Source organism: Diplotaxodon limnothrissa, linkage group LG6 (assembly GCF_057381915.1).
Source record: "Diplotaxodon limnothrissa isolate DT_005_m linkage group LG6, D_limnothrissa_male_GT1.1, whole genome shotgun sequence".
NCBI classification, from domain to species: domain Eukaryota; kingdom Metazoa; phylum Chordata; class Actinopteri; order Cichliformes; family Cichlidae; genus Diplotaxodon; species Diplotaxodon limnothrissa.
The window spans coordinates 21,836,220-21,853,430 of NC_140601.1; the positions used below are offsets into that span (position 1 = coordinate 21,836,220).

The 17,211-nt window shown below is 39.4% G+C and overlaps 2 protein-coding genes across 2 annotated transcripts; one reads left to right on the forward strand and one right to left on the reverse strand.

Moving 5' to 3' along the window:
- Positions 1–415: 415 nt before the first annotated feature.
- Positions 416–10,660, forward strand: LOC146630541 (sodium/hydrogen exchanger 9B2). The gene is made up of 12 exons (XM_085356961.1): positions 416–748; positions 1,348–1,549; positions 1,694–1,864; positions 4,368–4,510; positions 5,133–5,260; positions 6,678–6,853; positions 7,364–7,470; positions 8,287–8,436; positions 8,624–8,732; positions 9,107–9,243; positions 9,340–9,562; positions 9,885–10,660. Exons 1-12 carry the CDS (start codon positions 626–628, stop codon positions 9,944–9,946), a joined length of 1,731 nt encoding a protein of 576 aa, XP_085213087.1. The 5' UTR covers positions 416–625; the 3' UTR covers positions 9,947–10,660.
- Positions 10,661–12,355: 1,695 nt separating this feature from the next.
- On the reverse strand, positions 12,356–15,893 carry cisd2 (CDGSH iron sulfur domain 2). The gene is made up of 3 exons (XM_085355931.1): positions 15,748–15,893; positions 13,061–13,275; positions 12,356–12,836 (listed from the first exon to the last, which is right to left on the reverse strand). Exons 1-3 carry the CDS (start codon positions 15,848–15,850, stop codon positions 12,747–12,749), a joined length of 408 nt encoding a protein of 135 aa, XP_085212057.1. The 5' UTR covers positions 15,851–15,893; the 3' UTR covers positions 12,356–12,746.
- Between the last annotated feature and the right edge of the window lie 1,318 nt (positions 15,894–17,211).

Here is a 17,211-nt window from a genome sequence, read left to right on the forward strand (position 1 = left end):
TGGTGCAGGTCTACAATACTTTTCCTGGTGTCCTTCGAAAGCTCTTTGGTCTTGGCCATGGCGGAGTTTGGAGTCTGACTGTTTGAGGCTGTGGACAGGTGTCTTTTATACAGATGATGAGTTCAAACAGGTGCCATTCATACAGGTAACGAGTGGGGGACAGAAAAGCTTCTTACAGAAGACGTTACAGGTCTGTGAGAGCCAGAGATTTTCCTTGTTTGAGGTGACCAAATACTTATTTTCCACCCTGATTTACGAATAAATTCTTTACAAATCCTACCATGTGGATTCATGGATTTTTTTTTCACATTCTGCCTCTCACAGTTGAAGTGTACCTCTGGTGCAAATTACTGACCTCTATCATCATTTTAAGTGGGGGAACTTGCACAATCGGTGGCTGACTAAATACTTTTTTGCCCCACTGTATGTCAATATTTGTACCAGCACCACTGATACTGTTTGTTTTTTCTTACTGATAAAAACCTATTGTATGAATGGAAACCTGTGGATAGAGGTGGATATGCCAAAAGAAAAGTAAAAGAACAGCCCACTGATGGCTAACCCCACCCCTCAGCTTGATGTCTTGTGATACAAGAGTGGACCAGAAAGATTGTAGGCAACTGCCATGGAGGACACCCAGCAGAAACCTGCAAACCCGGACCTGAGTCCTGCACCCAGTCCAGTGCCTAGTCCAGCTCCCAGCCCACTATTGGACAGAATTCCTTTGCCTGTGCCAAACCATGTGGAGGTTTAGTATTTTACTGCTAATAATTTTTTGCACCTGTTGTTCTGTTTAATGATTCTATGTTGTATATATTGTTCATTAAAATTAATACCGTCGCCTTATTGATGTTTTTTTTTTCTTTTAATTTTTCCTCTGAGAAAGAATTGTAAACCAGTTCAAGGAATTCTCCCAACTTTGAGCCAACATAACCCCTTGAGCAACTCTGTGAAATTGTTATCAGTTTATAGGGCATATCACTTTGGCGTTCATTTCACAAGTGTATAGCAGTCTGTAAACTTAGGATATGGCATGCCTCTGTAAAACTGCTGGTATCCTTCTGACTGAAGATGTGCAAAATAAGACATAGTAAATATAATCCAGAAACACGTGCCACTATTTAGCTAGTTATGTTAATGCTGTATTTATGCTTATGTTATTATACTATATGTTATGACGAGTTGTGGAGTTGAGCAGTAAATTTGAATTTGCACACTAATCTGCACATTTCATATTTATTTGTCATCTGTTATGCACTGCCTTTAGAAATATGCTATGTCATCTAGCAGAACAGTTTGTGTGAACACTGACCTGCTCTACTCCATGTCGTGATCCTTCTTTTAAAGCACCTAAATGTGAACCAGATCCAGGTGGTGGTACGTCGCTGCTCAAGTCCAAATGTAACAGAGGAGACCACTTATTTTATTCCTCGTAACCCCGTAGTGGACGCCGGTACCAACACAGATCCACCAGTGGTCTGTTGTCCTTTGCTGCGAAGATTTTGCCCCTGTCCGCCAAGAGGCTTTCTCGCCTCCCTTATTACCAAAGGTAAAAAAGGAGGCTGATTTGTCCTCCAAAGCACATTTGTTGTATGTTTCCATCCAAGAATGTGTAAAAACTGCAGATCATGAGTATACAGTAGTTATTGAACTACCTGAGAAATGCAGCCCCATAATTCCCTGTTCTCTCTAGTTCTTTTGGCAGTTGTGCTCTTTGGAGTGGTTTGGTCAATCACAGAGGACGAATGTCTCCCAGGAGGAAACCTCTTTGGCATTACAATACTCTTCATCTGTGCAGTTGTTGGTGGAAAATTGGTGTCTCTCATTCGTCTGCCCAAACTTCCACCTTTCCCACCACTCCTTGGTAAGAGAGAAAATCTGGTGCTTTGACTTTTTATGGTGACACTGGCATGTTAATCTAAGTATTTAGTCCATATATATCTACACAGATTTATCCATCAGAGTGATATATAGTTCTAACTGATATTAGCCATGTTAACTGACATTGGCATTGCTCCATAGTGTAGTGGTGTACAGATTTGCCCAAGAAGTAAAAGATAACGACTTTGAAAACTAGAATCAAACACAAATCCCATTGGGACTGGATCGTGAAGGGCATCCGGTGTTCTTCCTCATGCAGCTAAACGCTTTTTATCACACTGTTTTTTGTTTCTCTCAAACAATAGGGGTTAACATAAAAGAAAGTGAAACCTCAACCCCAGTCATGGTCCTGGTTTCTTCCTGTTAAAAGGGGTTTTTCCCTTCCCACTGTTTCCAAATGCTTGCTCATAGGCGTTTGTCGTTGTTGAGGTTTTTGTCTTGTTGGGGTCTTTACCTTAGAATATAAGGACTGTTGTTGTTATTTCAATGTATATAAATAAAATAAAATTGAACTGAAAAAAAGATTGTCATTTTAAACATTGGTGCATGCCTAGTTGTTAGATTTGTGATTGTTAAACTTCCATATTTGTAAAGCACATACAGTTTTAATGATGGGTTCACTTATTGATAATGATGGGAGCACTGTGTCATTTATGACATAAAAGTGCATACATGCCATGAGCATTTGCTAACAGGCTGCCTTAATGGATTCTTGATGCCTACAAATGGGTATTAACCTTGTTATTTGTTTTTGTTTTTTGTTTTTTTTGTGCATGATAGACATCAGTATTTGTTAAACTGTTGGCAGTTATGTCAGCATGCAGGTAAAGTTTCTAAAAACCGCATTTCCAAGGACACTCATACATGATTATGCAATGCAAGGTGGCAGTATGGCTGTTCCTGTAATAACTTCATGTTCTTATCTCACATGGTGCTCATTCTCAATCTGGGCAACTCATCCTGCAGCTCACTGAACTATACAAAAAGAGGTTTGCTTCACTCTCTGAACTGAGCTCTTGCTGGGGAGTAAGACCTAGTAGTGCTGCAGTGCTGTCTGTATATTTTTATCTAGAAGCTTTTTGAAAAAAAGTCCTGTGTTAAAGCTTTGTCGTTGTTTGTATGTTGGCAACAGCGAGGTCAACTGATGAGTAATGATCCCTGCTGTGGGTGAGAGGGAAGTCAGGTGACGGTATATATTTCTGCGTGTTTAGAAAAAAACAAAACAATACCAAAAAACCTGAACCTTTAAATTGAAAACGGAATACTTCTTATTATACGTAACGTTCTACATCAGGGGTGGAGAACTCCAGGCCTCAAGGGCTGGTGTCCCACAGGTTTTAGATGTGTCCTTCATCCAACACAGCTGATTTAAATGGCTAAATTACCTCCTCAGCATGTCTTGAAGTTCTCCAGAGGCCTGGTAATGAACTAGTCATTGATTTAGGTGTGTTGACCCAGGTTGATATCTAAAACCTGCAGGACACTGGTCCTTGAGGCCTGGAGTTCCCCACCTCTGTTCTCCATCATCTAGGACTAAGGTTGAATTTCTTTGAGAAACTTTTAATTTGCATGAGCTTGTCAAGTTACTGTAAGTTTATCCATGTGAAAAGTTAAAAATCATGTTATCCGTTGATGTTCTGGATTTTTTGTGTTTTGCATCTCTTTGTTGTATTTTTACACAGCAAAGATTATTGTGGCACCTTTGGCTTGAAAAGATATGCCAATTGTGCTGCTAGTTTTCAGGGGGTGAAAACGTGCTGATCATCAGAAGTGTTATTTGCACTGTGCATTGTCATGATGTGATGTGACTCTCTCATTTGATCAATTTCCTTGATAAATATCAAGGAAACTGTAACCACTCCTTGTTTAGTTGATAACATTATAGGGAGGGGTAGAAGTTTGCATCTCTAAACATCTCGTTCATGTTTTTTCATTTTCATTTTCAGTAAGTCTTCAAAAAGGAGCTTTGCTTAACAGTTAGGTGTTAATTTTTGAGGTTTCTGGTTTGTCTAGTCTTTCAATAAACCACTAACTAGAATGCTGTTATAAAATTTAGAGGATGGTGCTTAGCTTCCATGGTAGAATATTTGTCTGGCAACCCATTAGAATATGTGCATCATATGTTTTTTTCCCCACTTATTATAGCATAAGACTTTCTCTGTAGATCCGAAATCTAACCTTTCTACTGCTTTTTTAGATAGATAATTAATTAATACTAATGTTGCATTGTTTGACTCGAACAATTATCCGAGTCAAGAAGTTTTAGAAGAGGTTGTGGATTGTTGAAACCTCTGGTGTTAGGGTTTCAACATTCACAGTTTGCAGAGTATCTGATTCTAACACCCTGTGTTCAAAAAGCAACTGGTGAGCTTGTGTTTTTTTTTTCTCTGTAGCAACATGAAAGAAAGCTTCAAAGAATAAACAAACCTTAATGGTAATAAGGATCAGCTTTCCTCTTTCTCACCCTCACTTGTGCTTTGCTGCAGGTATGCTGCTCATGGGCTTCCTGCTGAGGAACATTCCAGTTGTTACAGATGGGGTGTACATTGACTTCAAATGGTCTGCATCTCTCAGGAACATTGCTCTGGCTGTCATTCTGGCCAGAGCTGGTCTAGGGTTGGATCCCACGGTATGCTAGATACTATAGAAGCTTAACATCAGCATTGAGAGGTAGAAATACAGTAATTATATGTTAATCTCATCTCTTTTCACATGCCATTGTTATACTGGTGCAAATTCTCACTGGTTTGAATTGGTGCAATTCATTGGTTGAAGTGGTTAAAGTAGTTAAAAGAAGAGTTAATTAAACCTTCTAAGGCCTAAACTCTTTCATGGCATGCATTTTTAATTTCTCTTTGCCATTTGGGCTGATTGGGACCTGATGAACGTAAAAACAAAGAATAAAAAGTTTTGTTTTTTTTACCTAATTTTTGTTTCTGAGAAAAATGAGATCCACATATGAGGACATTCGCTTTAAATTTCGATAAAACGGTGGTAGTATAATGTCCTCGTAAGTGGATATCAGGCCCTTGTACAGCAAAATTTAGTATTTTGGTCTAGAGAACCCAAAATGTGATGTCCACATATGTGGATGCCAGGTCCTCGGAGGTTAAGAAATGACAGGAAGAATCTGTTCATGTTTTAGTCAGTTATTTACCTCATCATTCAGTACTACTAAATATGCTTGTTAAAGCTTTTTGTAGTGATGTGCAGAACCTAATAACTTGTTTGATGTGTGTGTCTGTTATCAGGCTCTAAGGAAACTAAAAGCTGTGTGTATACGTGTGGCAGCTGGGCCGTGCTCGATAGAGGCTTTTACCGTAGCTGTGATCTCTCACTTCCTCATGGGCTTGCCCTGGGTGTGGGCCTTCATCCTTGGGTAAATACAACACTACTCTCACTTCATAACCAAAATCACCATTGATTGATGTCTATGGCAAATCTATACACATACTTTAAAATTACTGTTTCATTCGTGATCCCCAGGTGTGTCACAAACACAAAATTTGTATTTGGTGACTCGCTGGGTGAAATCGGTCGCAAAGAAGGTGCTGCCCCAGAAATTGCTGTGATTGCTAGCAGATTGACATGGCTACCTGTAACTGGCATGAAAGATGTTGACATTGCTGCAAACTACTTGCCAAGTGGTAGTGAAACATTAAAAAAAAGCCTGGAACAAACCAGAAAGGGAGGATGATTGTCCATTGCTACTGAGACCATCACATTTCAAAAGGCACAACTTTTAAATCTTCTTAGTCAGGGAATAGACATTTTAATCCCAGCGACTGGTAGCTGCTAGGAAGTCCTTGATTGGTGTCAAGGCCTGTGTGACTAGGGCCCAATGAACCAGACTTTGTCCTGTTTTTGTCTGGATTTTACCTGCAACTTAACTTTGTGTTATATTCATATTTGGATTATGTGACCACTTAGCTCTCTGGGTCCATGAGAAATTAGAGAGCTGAGTGAAGGTCAAATCTTACTTTGTGAAAAATTAAACCTAACACTGCAAAAAAACCCAAAAAAGAAACCAAAACACTGCAGTTATAAGGAACATGTTTACATGAAGAACAGCACAAAAACTGAAATTTAAATAAGATGCATATCTGCTTCATCAGCATTGAGGGTATTAAGTGGAGCATTAGTATTTGTAAAAAAACAAGAAGCTCTGGTTTTACATCTAGATAGCTTGTTCTTCTTGTGTTGCATGTTGTGGTTAATGGATGACTTAGTAGAAAGAAGGCCCTGTTAGCTGTTCATAACCACAGAAATCTTTTTCTACTAATTCCACTTTACATTAGTCAGCTCAAACTTTTCCTTTTGCTTCTACCCAAATGGTAAGACGTCATAATAAACATTGTTAAATGGTAAATGTATAGCTAAATAAATGTTAGGCAATATGTTTCTCAATTGAACAGTAACACAATTACTATAAAAGTAAAGTAATGTCTGATTATCATGATCAATTATTATATTATATAACATGTTTAGTATCATCGTGTGGTTTAAATGCATTTTATGAGCATTGATACAAGAACAGAATATGTTTCTTAAAATAAATAATTATTACACAAACTAATGACATACAGGCAAGTTTTAAATTGTTAATGATTAGCAGACAAAAAACAATCTATTATAATGTCATCTTCTTCACAATACAATAACTATTTGTTTGCTTAAAAACTGATTTACTATTTATTAACTATGATATAATAAATTCTTACCAAATGTTTGTAAAGCTTGCTCAGTTTTTCATTTATCAGTGAATAAATGAACCCTCTATCTTCTCCACGTTGCAGCTTCGTGCTAGGAGCTGTGTCTCCAGCAGTGGTGGTTCCCTCCATGCTCCTGCTGCAGAAGGACGGTTACGGTGTAGAGAAGGGCATCCCCACCCTGCTGATGGCTGCAGGCAGCTTTGATGACATTCTTGCGATCACAGGATTCACAACATGCTTGGGCATGGCCTTTGCCACAGGTAATCTCTGCTCTGTGCGTTTACATGTGTGGAGCCGTGAGAGGAAAACAAGAATTGATGGATTTATCGCTTTGTTTTGCCTTTGACACACAACAGCACCTTATCTCCCGAAGAGAAACACATAGAAGAAAATAACTTTTTGCTGTAGTTTGTAAAGATGTCACCAGAGGGTGTGAGCGTGCTGATTACTCTTAATACAGAGTTCTGGCACCAGTTCATTATATATGGCAGAATCTGAATTTTTTACAGGGTTACCTTTGTATTGCTGCAACACTCTTTCTATTGTGGTGTAATTCAACAGCACTCAAACTGTAGATGCCAAAATGTCCAACATGTTAAGCCTTCCTTACACTAAATAAAGTGTAAGAAAGTGTAAAGTATATACTTTGAGTGTTTGCTGGCTTCTGTATTAAGCTGCATTAGTTAGAGAGACTTGTTTCTGAACTGGCAAATTAAAATATTTTAGAAATTCACAATTTCACAAATGTTTGTTTTGATTGATTCTTCTAGGTTCAACTTGGTACAACCTCCTCAGGGGGGTGCTGGAGGTGGCAGGAGGGATGGTTGCTGGGATTCTTCTTGGTTTTCTCATCCAGTACTTCCCTAGTGTTGACCAGGTAAAGTAACAGCCAGGAAAAGCTTGTATGGATAATTCACTAGCAGGGACCACTCCCTTGGTAACGATGAGCAATGAGGGATGAGGGAGTGTGACTAGTGCTGCGGTTTGGGGAAGGCCTTGAAGGGGACTGGCGACGGCTCTCTGTACTAACGAGAAATAAAGGGAGGAAAGGAAGAGAGGAGAGGACAGGAGAAGAGAGTAAAGAAAAAAGGGGGGGGGGGGGGGGGGGCAGGGTGGAGCATGAAAATGAGAACAGTGGGTGTTGGAGAAGGGGGGCTTTTATAGCCTGAGGCCAGAGGGGGCATGAAGGAGGAGTGGTCCCGCTCCTGAAATTCAGATGATATCTCCACAAAAGTATAACCCTTTTTCCATAAAAAAGTTTGGGGTAGTGTGTGAATAGGAAACATAATAAGAATAAAACTGCAGATTTTAACCCTGTTAACTGAAAAAGTGAACTGAAAAAGTATCAGATGTGAAAGGTTTTATTTTTAATGTGCTCATTTTGCCCTTTTTACATCAGAATGTGCCACATGTTTTTACTGGGGACATATTTGGACTAAGCAGGCCAGTTTAGCCCAAGGACTCTTACTGTCATCTCAATGGCAGCATGTGTTGTTTAAAAACCTCGATACTATGTAGCTTTAGATTACATATTGGATTTATTTCTTCATCAAAAGTGAAAGTGCTGTGAACCAACACGTCCTAGCTTCTTTGCAAATGATTTCTTATAGACCTTAGAGCTATTATTTGTTAAATAATGCATATTGTAATCCTTTTCGCTATCTAGAAACCTACTGTTAACTATTTCTTCTAGAAACACTTGGTGATGAAGCGTTCCTTCTTGGTGCTGGGTCTGTCTGTTTTTGCTGTGTTTGGCAGCGGTGTGGCAGGCTTTCCTGGCTCCGGAGGCCTGTGCACCTTGGTGCTGGCATTCCTGGCTGGCCTCGGCTGGGGGACAGAAAAGGTAAAAATAATGCATCTAATAACTACAGTACATCAGTACGTCTGTTTGCAGTTTTCTGACTTTGGAGGTGAATTTGAACGAGGCTAACTGTCCAAAATCTTAGACCTAATTTCTCTTAAACTTCTTGGTTGTTATATATTATAATTAAATGTGAACAGTGAACATGTCCTGCATTCTTTGTCCTTAGGCACGTGTGGAAGAAGTGATAGGGTGGGCGTGGGAGGTGTTTCAGCCTCTTCTCTTTGGACTGATAGGAGCTGAGATTCGAGTCTCTGAGTTGGAGGGACACACAGTTGGTGAGATAAACAGACACACACACACAAACAGCCTTCAAAATAACCCACAGCAAGATGGCTGTTATCACTGTGAAAAATTCAAATATTACTCTGTGTATGAAAATATATTTGCATAACCCAAAAAAAGAGGCAATGTGAGAGATATGATGCTTCTTCCCGTCCTGTAAATACTAATCCCTCTGTCTTTGTTAGCACTTTACAGCTATAGCAGTTTACTAAATAACTTATGACATGTTTGTTTTGCATGAGTCAGTGCAGCTGAAATGACACTGCACATAATTTTCTTGCAGTAATTTTTTTTTGGGGGGGGGATTTATATGGTGTACATATAATATTGTTGTCCTTGTATGACTTTTGCCTCTACATGTCTCTAGGTCTGGGTATCGTCTCTCTCCTCATTGGTCTGCTGGTTAGAGTGGGGTTCACCTTCGTCTGTGTGTTGTTTGCGGGCTTTAGCATAAAGGAAAAAGTGTTCATAGCCCTAGCATGGATGCCTAAAGCAACAGTGCAGGTATGTCTCCTTAGCAAATCTTTGAATGAAAAGCATATGCATTAAATGTCTTTGAAGTCTGTGGGGTTGTGCCGCATCTTGGCTTGTCTCTGTCAGGCAGCTATAGGATCCACAGCTTTGGACATGGCGAGGACAAAGGATGACAAGCAGCTGCAGAAATACGGCATGGACGTGCTGACTGTGGCTGTGCTCGCCATCCTTCTCACAGCCCCTGTAGGTGCACTTATCATAGGGCTGTGTGGCCCTCGCCTGCTGCAAAAGCCAGAGAACCCAGTCAGCGGTGAGCGAGTCAAACCCAGTTTATCAGCTTTCTTCCTAGGTATGTAAAGTCTTTCTTTTGAAAATTCAAGCTCGGCTCAGCAACCTTTGCTAACCTAACTAGGTGTGTTTGAGTAGTGAGTATCCTTTCCTTTCCTAATATTTTTCCTGCTACACCCTTATGACATAAAGATTTGCATAGCTTGGGCCACTGTGTCATTCAGCAGCTTCACGATTTTTTACAGGCACACAACAGTGGTATTGTGTTCATGTAAATACATTTATTCACAGTGCAAAAAGTGCAGCTAGTTTCATTTTTTAAATCTTTCATTTTCTCACTCTTATTATTTTTTTCCTCCCTGTCTCTTCTTCCTCTTTCTTAGGCACTGCAGCAGGAGATCAAGATGACAATGAAACTCCCATCACCTATGAAAGTACACTCTGATGTCAAGTGTGAGAGAGGAGAATTAAAGAAACTCCTCACACCTCAGATATTTGAACTTCTCTTTGGCCACCGAGTGGCCCTCGCTGTGTCTCTGTTGTTCAGCTCTCTGTGTTCGCAGTCCTGCAGGAACACGTGAATCATTTTGTATTTATAGCATCTGGTGATTTCCAGGCCTAACACTGCAAACAAATGACCCACATTGCACTGTCTGGAAAAAAAATAATATTGTTTTCAAGGTATAGAAATGGTTTATACTTTTAAAAGGATCTTGTCATATTCACTAAATCCAGAATTTTTCCACTGTTCTTGATTGGATTACCAGTAAGAAAGCACTTTACTTTGACTTGAAAGGTCAAAGTAAAGCAGCTTTCTTCGTGGGGGACGGAGAACGTTTTGGGATGTTGTTGATAAGCAATTTTTATTGCTATGAGTAGACTACACTGTAAAACCACATGCAAGTTTTAGGCATCCTACATCTTCATGCTGTGTTTGTTTACTTTGATTTGTGTATGCATATTAGCCCTCTGTCAGTATGGTGAGATCAGTTGCGTAGTTTGCAAAGAGTCAGGGAAGGATTTGTGTAATTGATAATATTTTAGTTTAAGTACGATGCTGCTAAATGTCAGCCAGTGTGATCATGTCCATATCTGCAAAACTGTATGAATCCAACATTTTATAATTGAAGAAGAAATATAGATTTTTCAGTATTCTTAGTCAAAGGAGCTTGCAAAGAAAAGCGTCTGGACTTCTTTAAGTTGCTTGAAGACGTTTCACCTCTCATCCGAGAAGCTTCTTCAGTTCTAAGGTCAAATGGTGGAGAGTCCCAGATATAAACCTAGTGGGAGTAACCCCCCACAGAGGGACAAAAGGACCCCCTGATGATCCTCTAATCGCCTGAGCCAAGGTGGGAAACTGGGTGTGGGTCCCAATCAGCCAGAGTTTCGGGTGTGTTCATTGTGAAACCTGGCCCCACCTTATCATGCGAATTCCTGAGGTTAGATGGCCCAGGATGTGAGTGGGCGTTAAGGCGTCTGGGAAGGGATCTCAAAACTGGATTATAGATGGCAGAGAGTTGGTGTCGTAAACCCCGCCTCTGTTCAAAGATGGTCGCTCACAGTGGACATCTATGTCCACTGTGAGCGACCATCTACGATGACCTGGATGACTGAGAACCTTCAGACATATTCAGTATTCTTAGTTTTTTTTTTTTTTAATTGCAGAATGTATCTGGTGTAACATGAAATGTCTTTTGCTTTAATTTATATGACCTCACTTAAAAGATTTCATAATAGCAGCTATTTATGAAATTTTTTTTTCCATTTTACCCAAATACTATGTAAAAGTAAATTTATTGTCCATCTTTAACATTGCTGCAGTAAAAGCTTAAATTATTCAAAAGTGTTGTGTGAGCAGTTTCCTTTCTGGTCACACTAGCGGTGCGCTTCTAGTGAGGATCTGTGGGTAAGGCCATCAGTGTGGGCCTGGAACAAATGCCTCTACTAGACTGCTGTAAAATTAGTAGACATTCATGATATGAGAAGATCAATGGTGATCCAACAACATTTATGCTTCCAAAAGGCCAAAATTATCAGTTGTCTAGTGAATCTGATGGTTTTTCCACATCATTTTTGACTATGGTAACTTCAACCCTCTAGTGCCAATAAAAAGACTTGTTCTGAATACTAACAGCTCAATGTTTGTTGGACTGGCATGAAGTCCACCTCTGAAAAGTCACACACTCTTGTAGCTCCCTTCTATTACCACCATTGCCTGAAAAACTGACTTTAAAAAAAATTATATATATATATATATTAAAATGATAAACATAACCGCTTAAAAAAAAAAAAAAAAAAAAAAAAAAAAAAGCATTCTCTAAGTACAACCTTACAGACCTTTTATTTCCAAAGGTGACAAGCAGACACATCTCATTAATTTAACATTAAAGATGCCAAAATTCTCTTTATTTCTACATCTAGCATGAATAAATTCACACCATTATCTTGCAAAGCTCATGAACAGTTATACTGTAAAAAACAAACAAACAAAATGCAGATTTGTTATTGATAGTCATTAATGAAGAAAATTTTCCAAGACAACTTCATACAGATATGACAAAAGCCAAAGGAAACAGACATTTTCAAACCTTGAAAGTTTAGTGAAACACGATTTATGTTGAAATTACTTGTGTGGTTTGAAATGTATTAAGGCAACAGAACAGAATACAAAATGTAAAACTCAACATTTAAAGGCTATGAGTAGAACAGATTTAAAGAATAAGTAGCTTCCCATACACACAATAACTTAAAATATGTCACATCCATTAAGTATGGAAATGTTAGTATTTGGCACACATATCTGAAGCAAACAAAATAAAGGAATTAAAGAAAAAAGAAGGAAAAAAAAGCTGTCCAATGAAGGAAGGTCAGACTAGTTTTGAGGACTCCATTTAAACAGACATTTATCTGCAAAACCTCTCGCCTGATGGCCTCACATTAGATAAATGCATCATAAAGTCACTGCAATTATGCAGTTATGTTTCAAGTTTCCCCCTCAAAGTGGCCCCAGTCAAATAAAACTGCTCCTCTGTTAAACAACAAACGTGAACAATGAACAAAAAGGCCCACACAAAAACGAAGTTACTCTTTTTTTATTTTTTAAAAACTTCCCTTATTGCAAACTATCATTAAAGTATCCCAAATGTAGCTTTCAAACAGAGTGTGGTTTCTATTTTTAAGTAAATATAACACCAAGACAAGAGCAAGAAAAACTGTTTAGAGAAAAAAATCCGATCAGTGGTCAATTATAGTATCTTCTTTTTAAGTATGAGCGGTCCCACGTTGTCTCCAGTCAGCTCGTTGTGCTTTAAGTGTGACTTGTCGCATACAGGAAACTAAAACAGGAAACAATATTAACTGATCAGCAAGACGTAAAATGCCCAAACACTTGTCCCAGCTTAACTAGAGGGGTTTATCAATAAATCACAAGCAATAATAATAATAATAATAATAATAATAATAATAATAATGTGGATAATACAGAAATGTATCCTGCAGTCTGTGTGAACAATATTTAGATTTACTAACAGTATACTTCAGAAAATACTAACAGACTTACAGTTTTGGAACGCCAGCAGCGACAGTAACACACATTTGCGCTGTTCAGGTCCTCAATGTCTATCTCATTGACCACTTTTGGGTTCTCTTTCTGGATCTTCAGATTGATCAGGCTGTCCCTCTGCTTTTTCTTCTTAGGCAGAAAGGGGCGAATGGTGAGATAACCGAGCAAAGCCAAGATGCCCAGAAGAGGAAGCAACCGGAGCCACTCAGACACTATAGATATTATAGCATAAACAACATACACACATTAGCTAAAGAAGAAAAACACGCATACAATGTTGAACTGGATTCTATGGTCCTAAAACTGGCATTTACTACTGGCCATTCAGATTAGAGATGAAACCAACTGACAGGAAATGTATCATATATGTTGATGAGCCAGTACTAGTACTCATATGCAATGTATACATAAGAAACGTTTTTACTCTATCACTACCGTTTCAAGTGTGTTTCTGGTTCTGCTGGGGGTTTCTTCCTGTTTAGAGGGTTTCTCCTTCCCACCATCACCAAGTGCTTGCTCGTGGAGAGGGGAGGGGTGATTGTCTGGGTTTCTTTCTTTCATTATGGGGTCTTTACGCCATAATACACAATTATACTACTATTGTGATTTGGGGTTATATTAATCAACTGACCTCAACTAAATTTCGCACTGTCTGTCAAGTGTGACAAAAACACATCTTCAACAGTGCTGTGTGCATTTCCGTACACTCTTCCTCATTCTGATGAACTCATTAGTGAGCCAGTCAAGCCTCATATATGTAATTTATTCAAGGAGCTTTATTGTCATTTGCATCACATGTTAACATGAGGTGGAACGAAATTATGTACACACGGTCCCGGAGCGAAGAGACAGAATAATGAAAAAAAACATAAAAAACAAAAAACAAACAGAAATGTTTTTAAAAAGTAATCAATGAATAGGTTTGTTTAACGAAAAAGAATAACAAGTAATAAAACAACACGATAAGCAGAGTGCAACAACCTGAGTACCAGTATGGAGTTATAAGCATAATTTTGCATAAATAATGCATAAGAGAAATCTTAGTGATTTATGCACGCTAAAAATGTGGATCAAAATGTGGATTCTCGGATCCACATTTCTTGTATAGCTTGTGTCTGATCTGCATTACTAATGTATTATTACACTCGATCCAACTCGAGTGTCATATCACACCAACAGCTACCAGGGGAAATGCCACACCGAGACCTTAAAAGTGCTCTGGGAAAACCCGCCTTATGCTCCACCATACATCAGAATCAGAATCAGAATACTTTATTGATCCCTGGGGGAAATTATACATGGTGAAGACACAATCGGGATTAAAGACAGCTGTGTAATTTCACTATTAGCACTGTGTCAGACCCCAGCTTTTGATAATACCTTTATGCGGGTTAAAAGGATTCTGATGCCTAATGGGACATTTCTAATCCTTAATCCTTTTAACAAATTGTACACAGTTCAAAAGGGATGTCTTTGCATGTGGGAGAATGGCTATGCACCGTCATCTAATATGAACTGACCCACTTTGCTGCTTAGGACAAACTGACAGTTAGCAGGGCCTTCATAACTAGGCTTTAACTTAAAACCACTAATATTATGCCTGTCAGTGAGTATTAACCAACGCCATCTCCCAAAAGAAGAGTGTTGGTTTTGGTTGAAGGCCTTCTCAGATGGGCATTAATGTTTTACTTTCTCCACAAGGGTTAGCTAGTGATGTAAATGCCATTACCAAAGGGTGCATGTGACACTGTGTGCCTTTCATTGTGTTGTGGTCAAGCTATCATGATACTACAAAGAGTATCAACTGCACATGCTTCCTTCAGGCAGACTCAGGAGTATTATAACTACACATGCCTTGCTTTAAACGTCCTCATCCACAAATCCAAAACTTTTCAATGATCTATGCTGGCTCAAAAGATCAAGTTTTGAATTGACTTCACGAAGCCCTGGTTTACTTCTTCCATTCCTATATTTAAACTGCGCAAGACTTGCCAAAGTTCAGCATTTCGGTTCTCAGTTAAACTGGTTCAGCAGATACTACGTGTGATGTTAAGAGTTCACAGAACAGTCTGAAAGAGTCAGCGCAGCTGGGACCACAGGGTAGTAGGTTAGTATGCAAAACGGGCCCCGAGAGAGTCTCAGACGCATTTGTATGATTTATTCAAAATAATTTAAAAACTTCTGCAGGAGCGCCACCAGATGATCATATGGTGCAAAATAAAACAAATGTGTTTAAAACTTGCTTTTCACAAAATTACAGTTTGGCCAGTGCTCGAATGAGCAGGACAATTAAGAAAAATCGTTTTTACACAAGCGATATGCAGGTAATTAGCAATTAGCATCACACCATTCACAGGACTTCACTTACAAAAAGACAATGTTTGTAAAGTTATAACGAATTCGTGGTTATTATCACGAGTGTTTGCACATTCAAACAGACGCAAACAACCAACAAGCACGACCGTAAGGTCATTACTTTGTCTTTGACACACACTCAGACAAGCACAAAAGATTTACGCTTAGCTGTTTCATGACTCAAAGAAGCACTCTGGGACATAATCCCTGTTTTTGTAGGACTGCTCTTCACGACACTACTAAAGCAGCGTTTGAAGAAGCAGCTAGCTAGAGTTTACTACTCATCACCCCAGGACTGTCTGAAGTTCAACACAGCAGCTGCTAATTACCTGTTAACCTCGCAAATCCGCCGATGGTCTCCGGCAGCGGTAGCCTCTTGAGGTAGGCTGGAAGCTGGACTTTTATTATTTTTGCTATCGTCTCTAAAACCATTGTGAATTGCTCGGTTGAGGAGCTTTTGTGTTTGACTTGAATAGTTCCTGAGCTTCGTTTATGTCACGGCGTTCATTACTAAGCGCAGTTTTTTTTGCCGGTACGTAAGCCCCTTCTGATGAAAAGTAGAAAGAACCGAGAAGAAGCGTAGACGTCTCTGTGAATACACGTAACGATGGCACGTGACGGTGGCGTCAGACCAATCAGCGTCCGAGGACCTGGTCGTCTACGATTGGACAACTTGAATTTTGCGTGAGGATGGCTTCTTCTGCAATTTCATGTGCACTTTCTAAAAAAAAAAGGTGTGTGTGTGTGTGTGTTCGTCAGAGAGTCAGCACAGAAGCACTATAGTCTGAAGTCTATTTTTTAATCTGATACCATCAGGGGGTCAGGGGGTCAGTGTTGACATTGTGGAGGACTATAAATACCTTGGAGTACACATTGACAATAAACTGGACTGGGCTAAAAACACCACAGCACTTTACAGGAAGGGCCAGAGTCGTCTCTATTTTTTGAGGCGACTGAGGTCCTTCAACATCTGCCAGAAAATGCTGAGGATTTTCTATGAGTCTGTTGTGGCCAGTGCGATCCTCTATGCTGTTGCATGCTGGGGGAGCAGGCTGAGGGTCGCAGATGCCAACAGACTTAATAAACTGATCCGTAAGGCCAGCAATGTTGTGGGGATGGAGCTGGACTCCCTCAAGGTGGTGTCGGAGAGGCGGATGCTGTCCAAGATAAAGACAATGTTGGATAACACCTCCCACCCACTCCATGACATGCTGGTCAGTCACAGGAGCACGTTCAGTGAGAGACTGAGATTACCGAAAAGCACCACTGAACGACACAGGAAATCATTCCTGCCTGTGGCCATCTCCCTGTACAACGCATCCACTTAACACACTGTTTGCTGCTACAACTACACGTTTCTTTTCCAACTATTTATTTATGAGTGACTTATGTATGTATGTATGTATATATATGTATATATTGTACTATTCTTAGTTAGTGTATTGTCTGTCTTGTCTTAATGTTGGTTTAAAATGGAGCACTGTAACAAAAAATAATTTCCCCCAGGGATCAATAAAGTATTCTGATTCTGATGATTCTGATTCAAAATTATTGCACGCTTTTAGTAACTGTCGCGGTCCACCCCTAAGCCTAAGTAGTTCCCCCTTTTTTAAAGTCTTTTTTTCGTGTTTCACACTTGTGGAACTGTAAATTAGCAGCAGTTATAAGAGCACTGTCATTTCACAGTGAATTCAAAATTTAAAGAAACCTGCCTTCATTTTTAGAAACCCACCAATCATGGTAAACTCACGTAGGATAAGCTCCTTTTTCTTAGTAGGAGTTACACGTAAGTC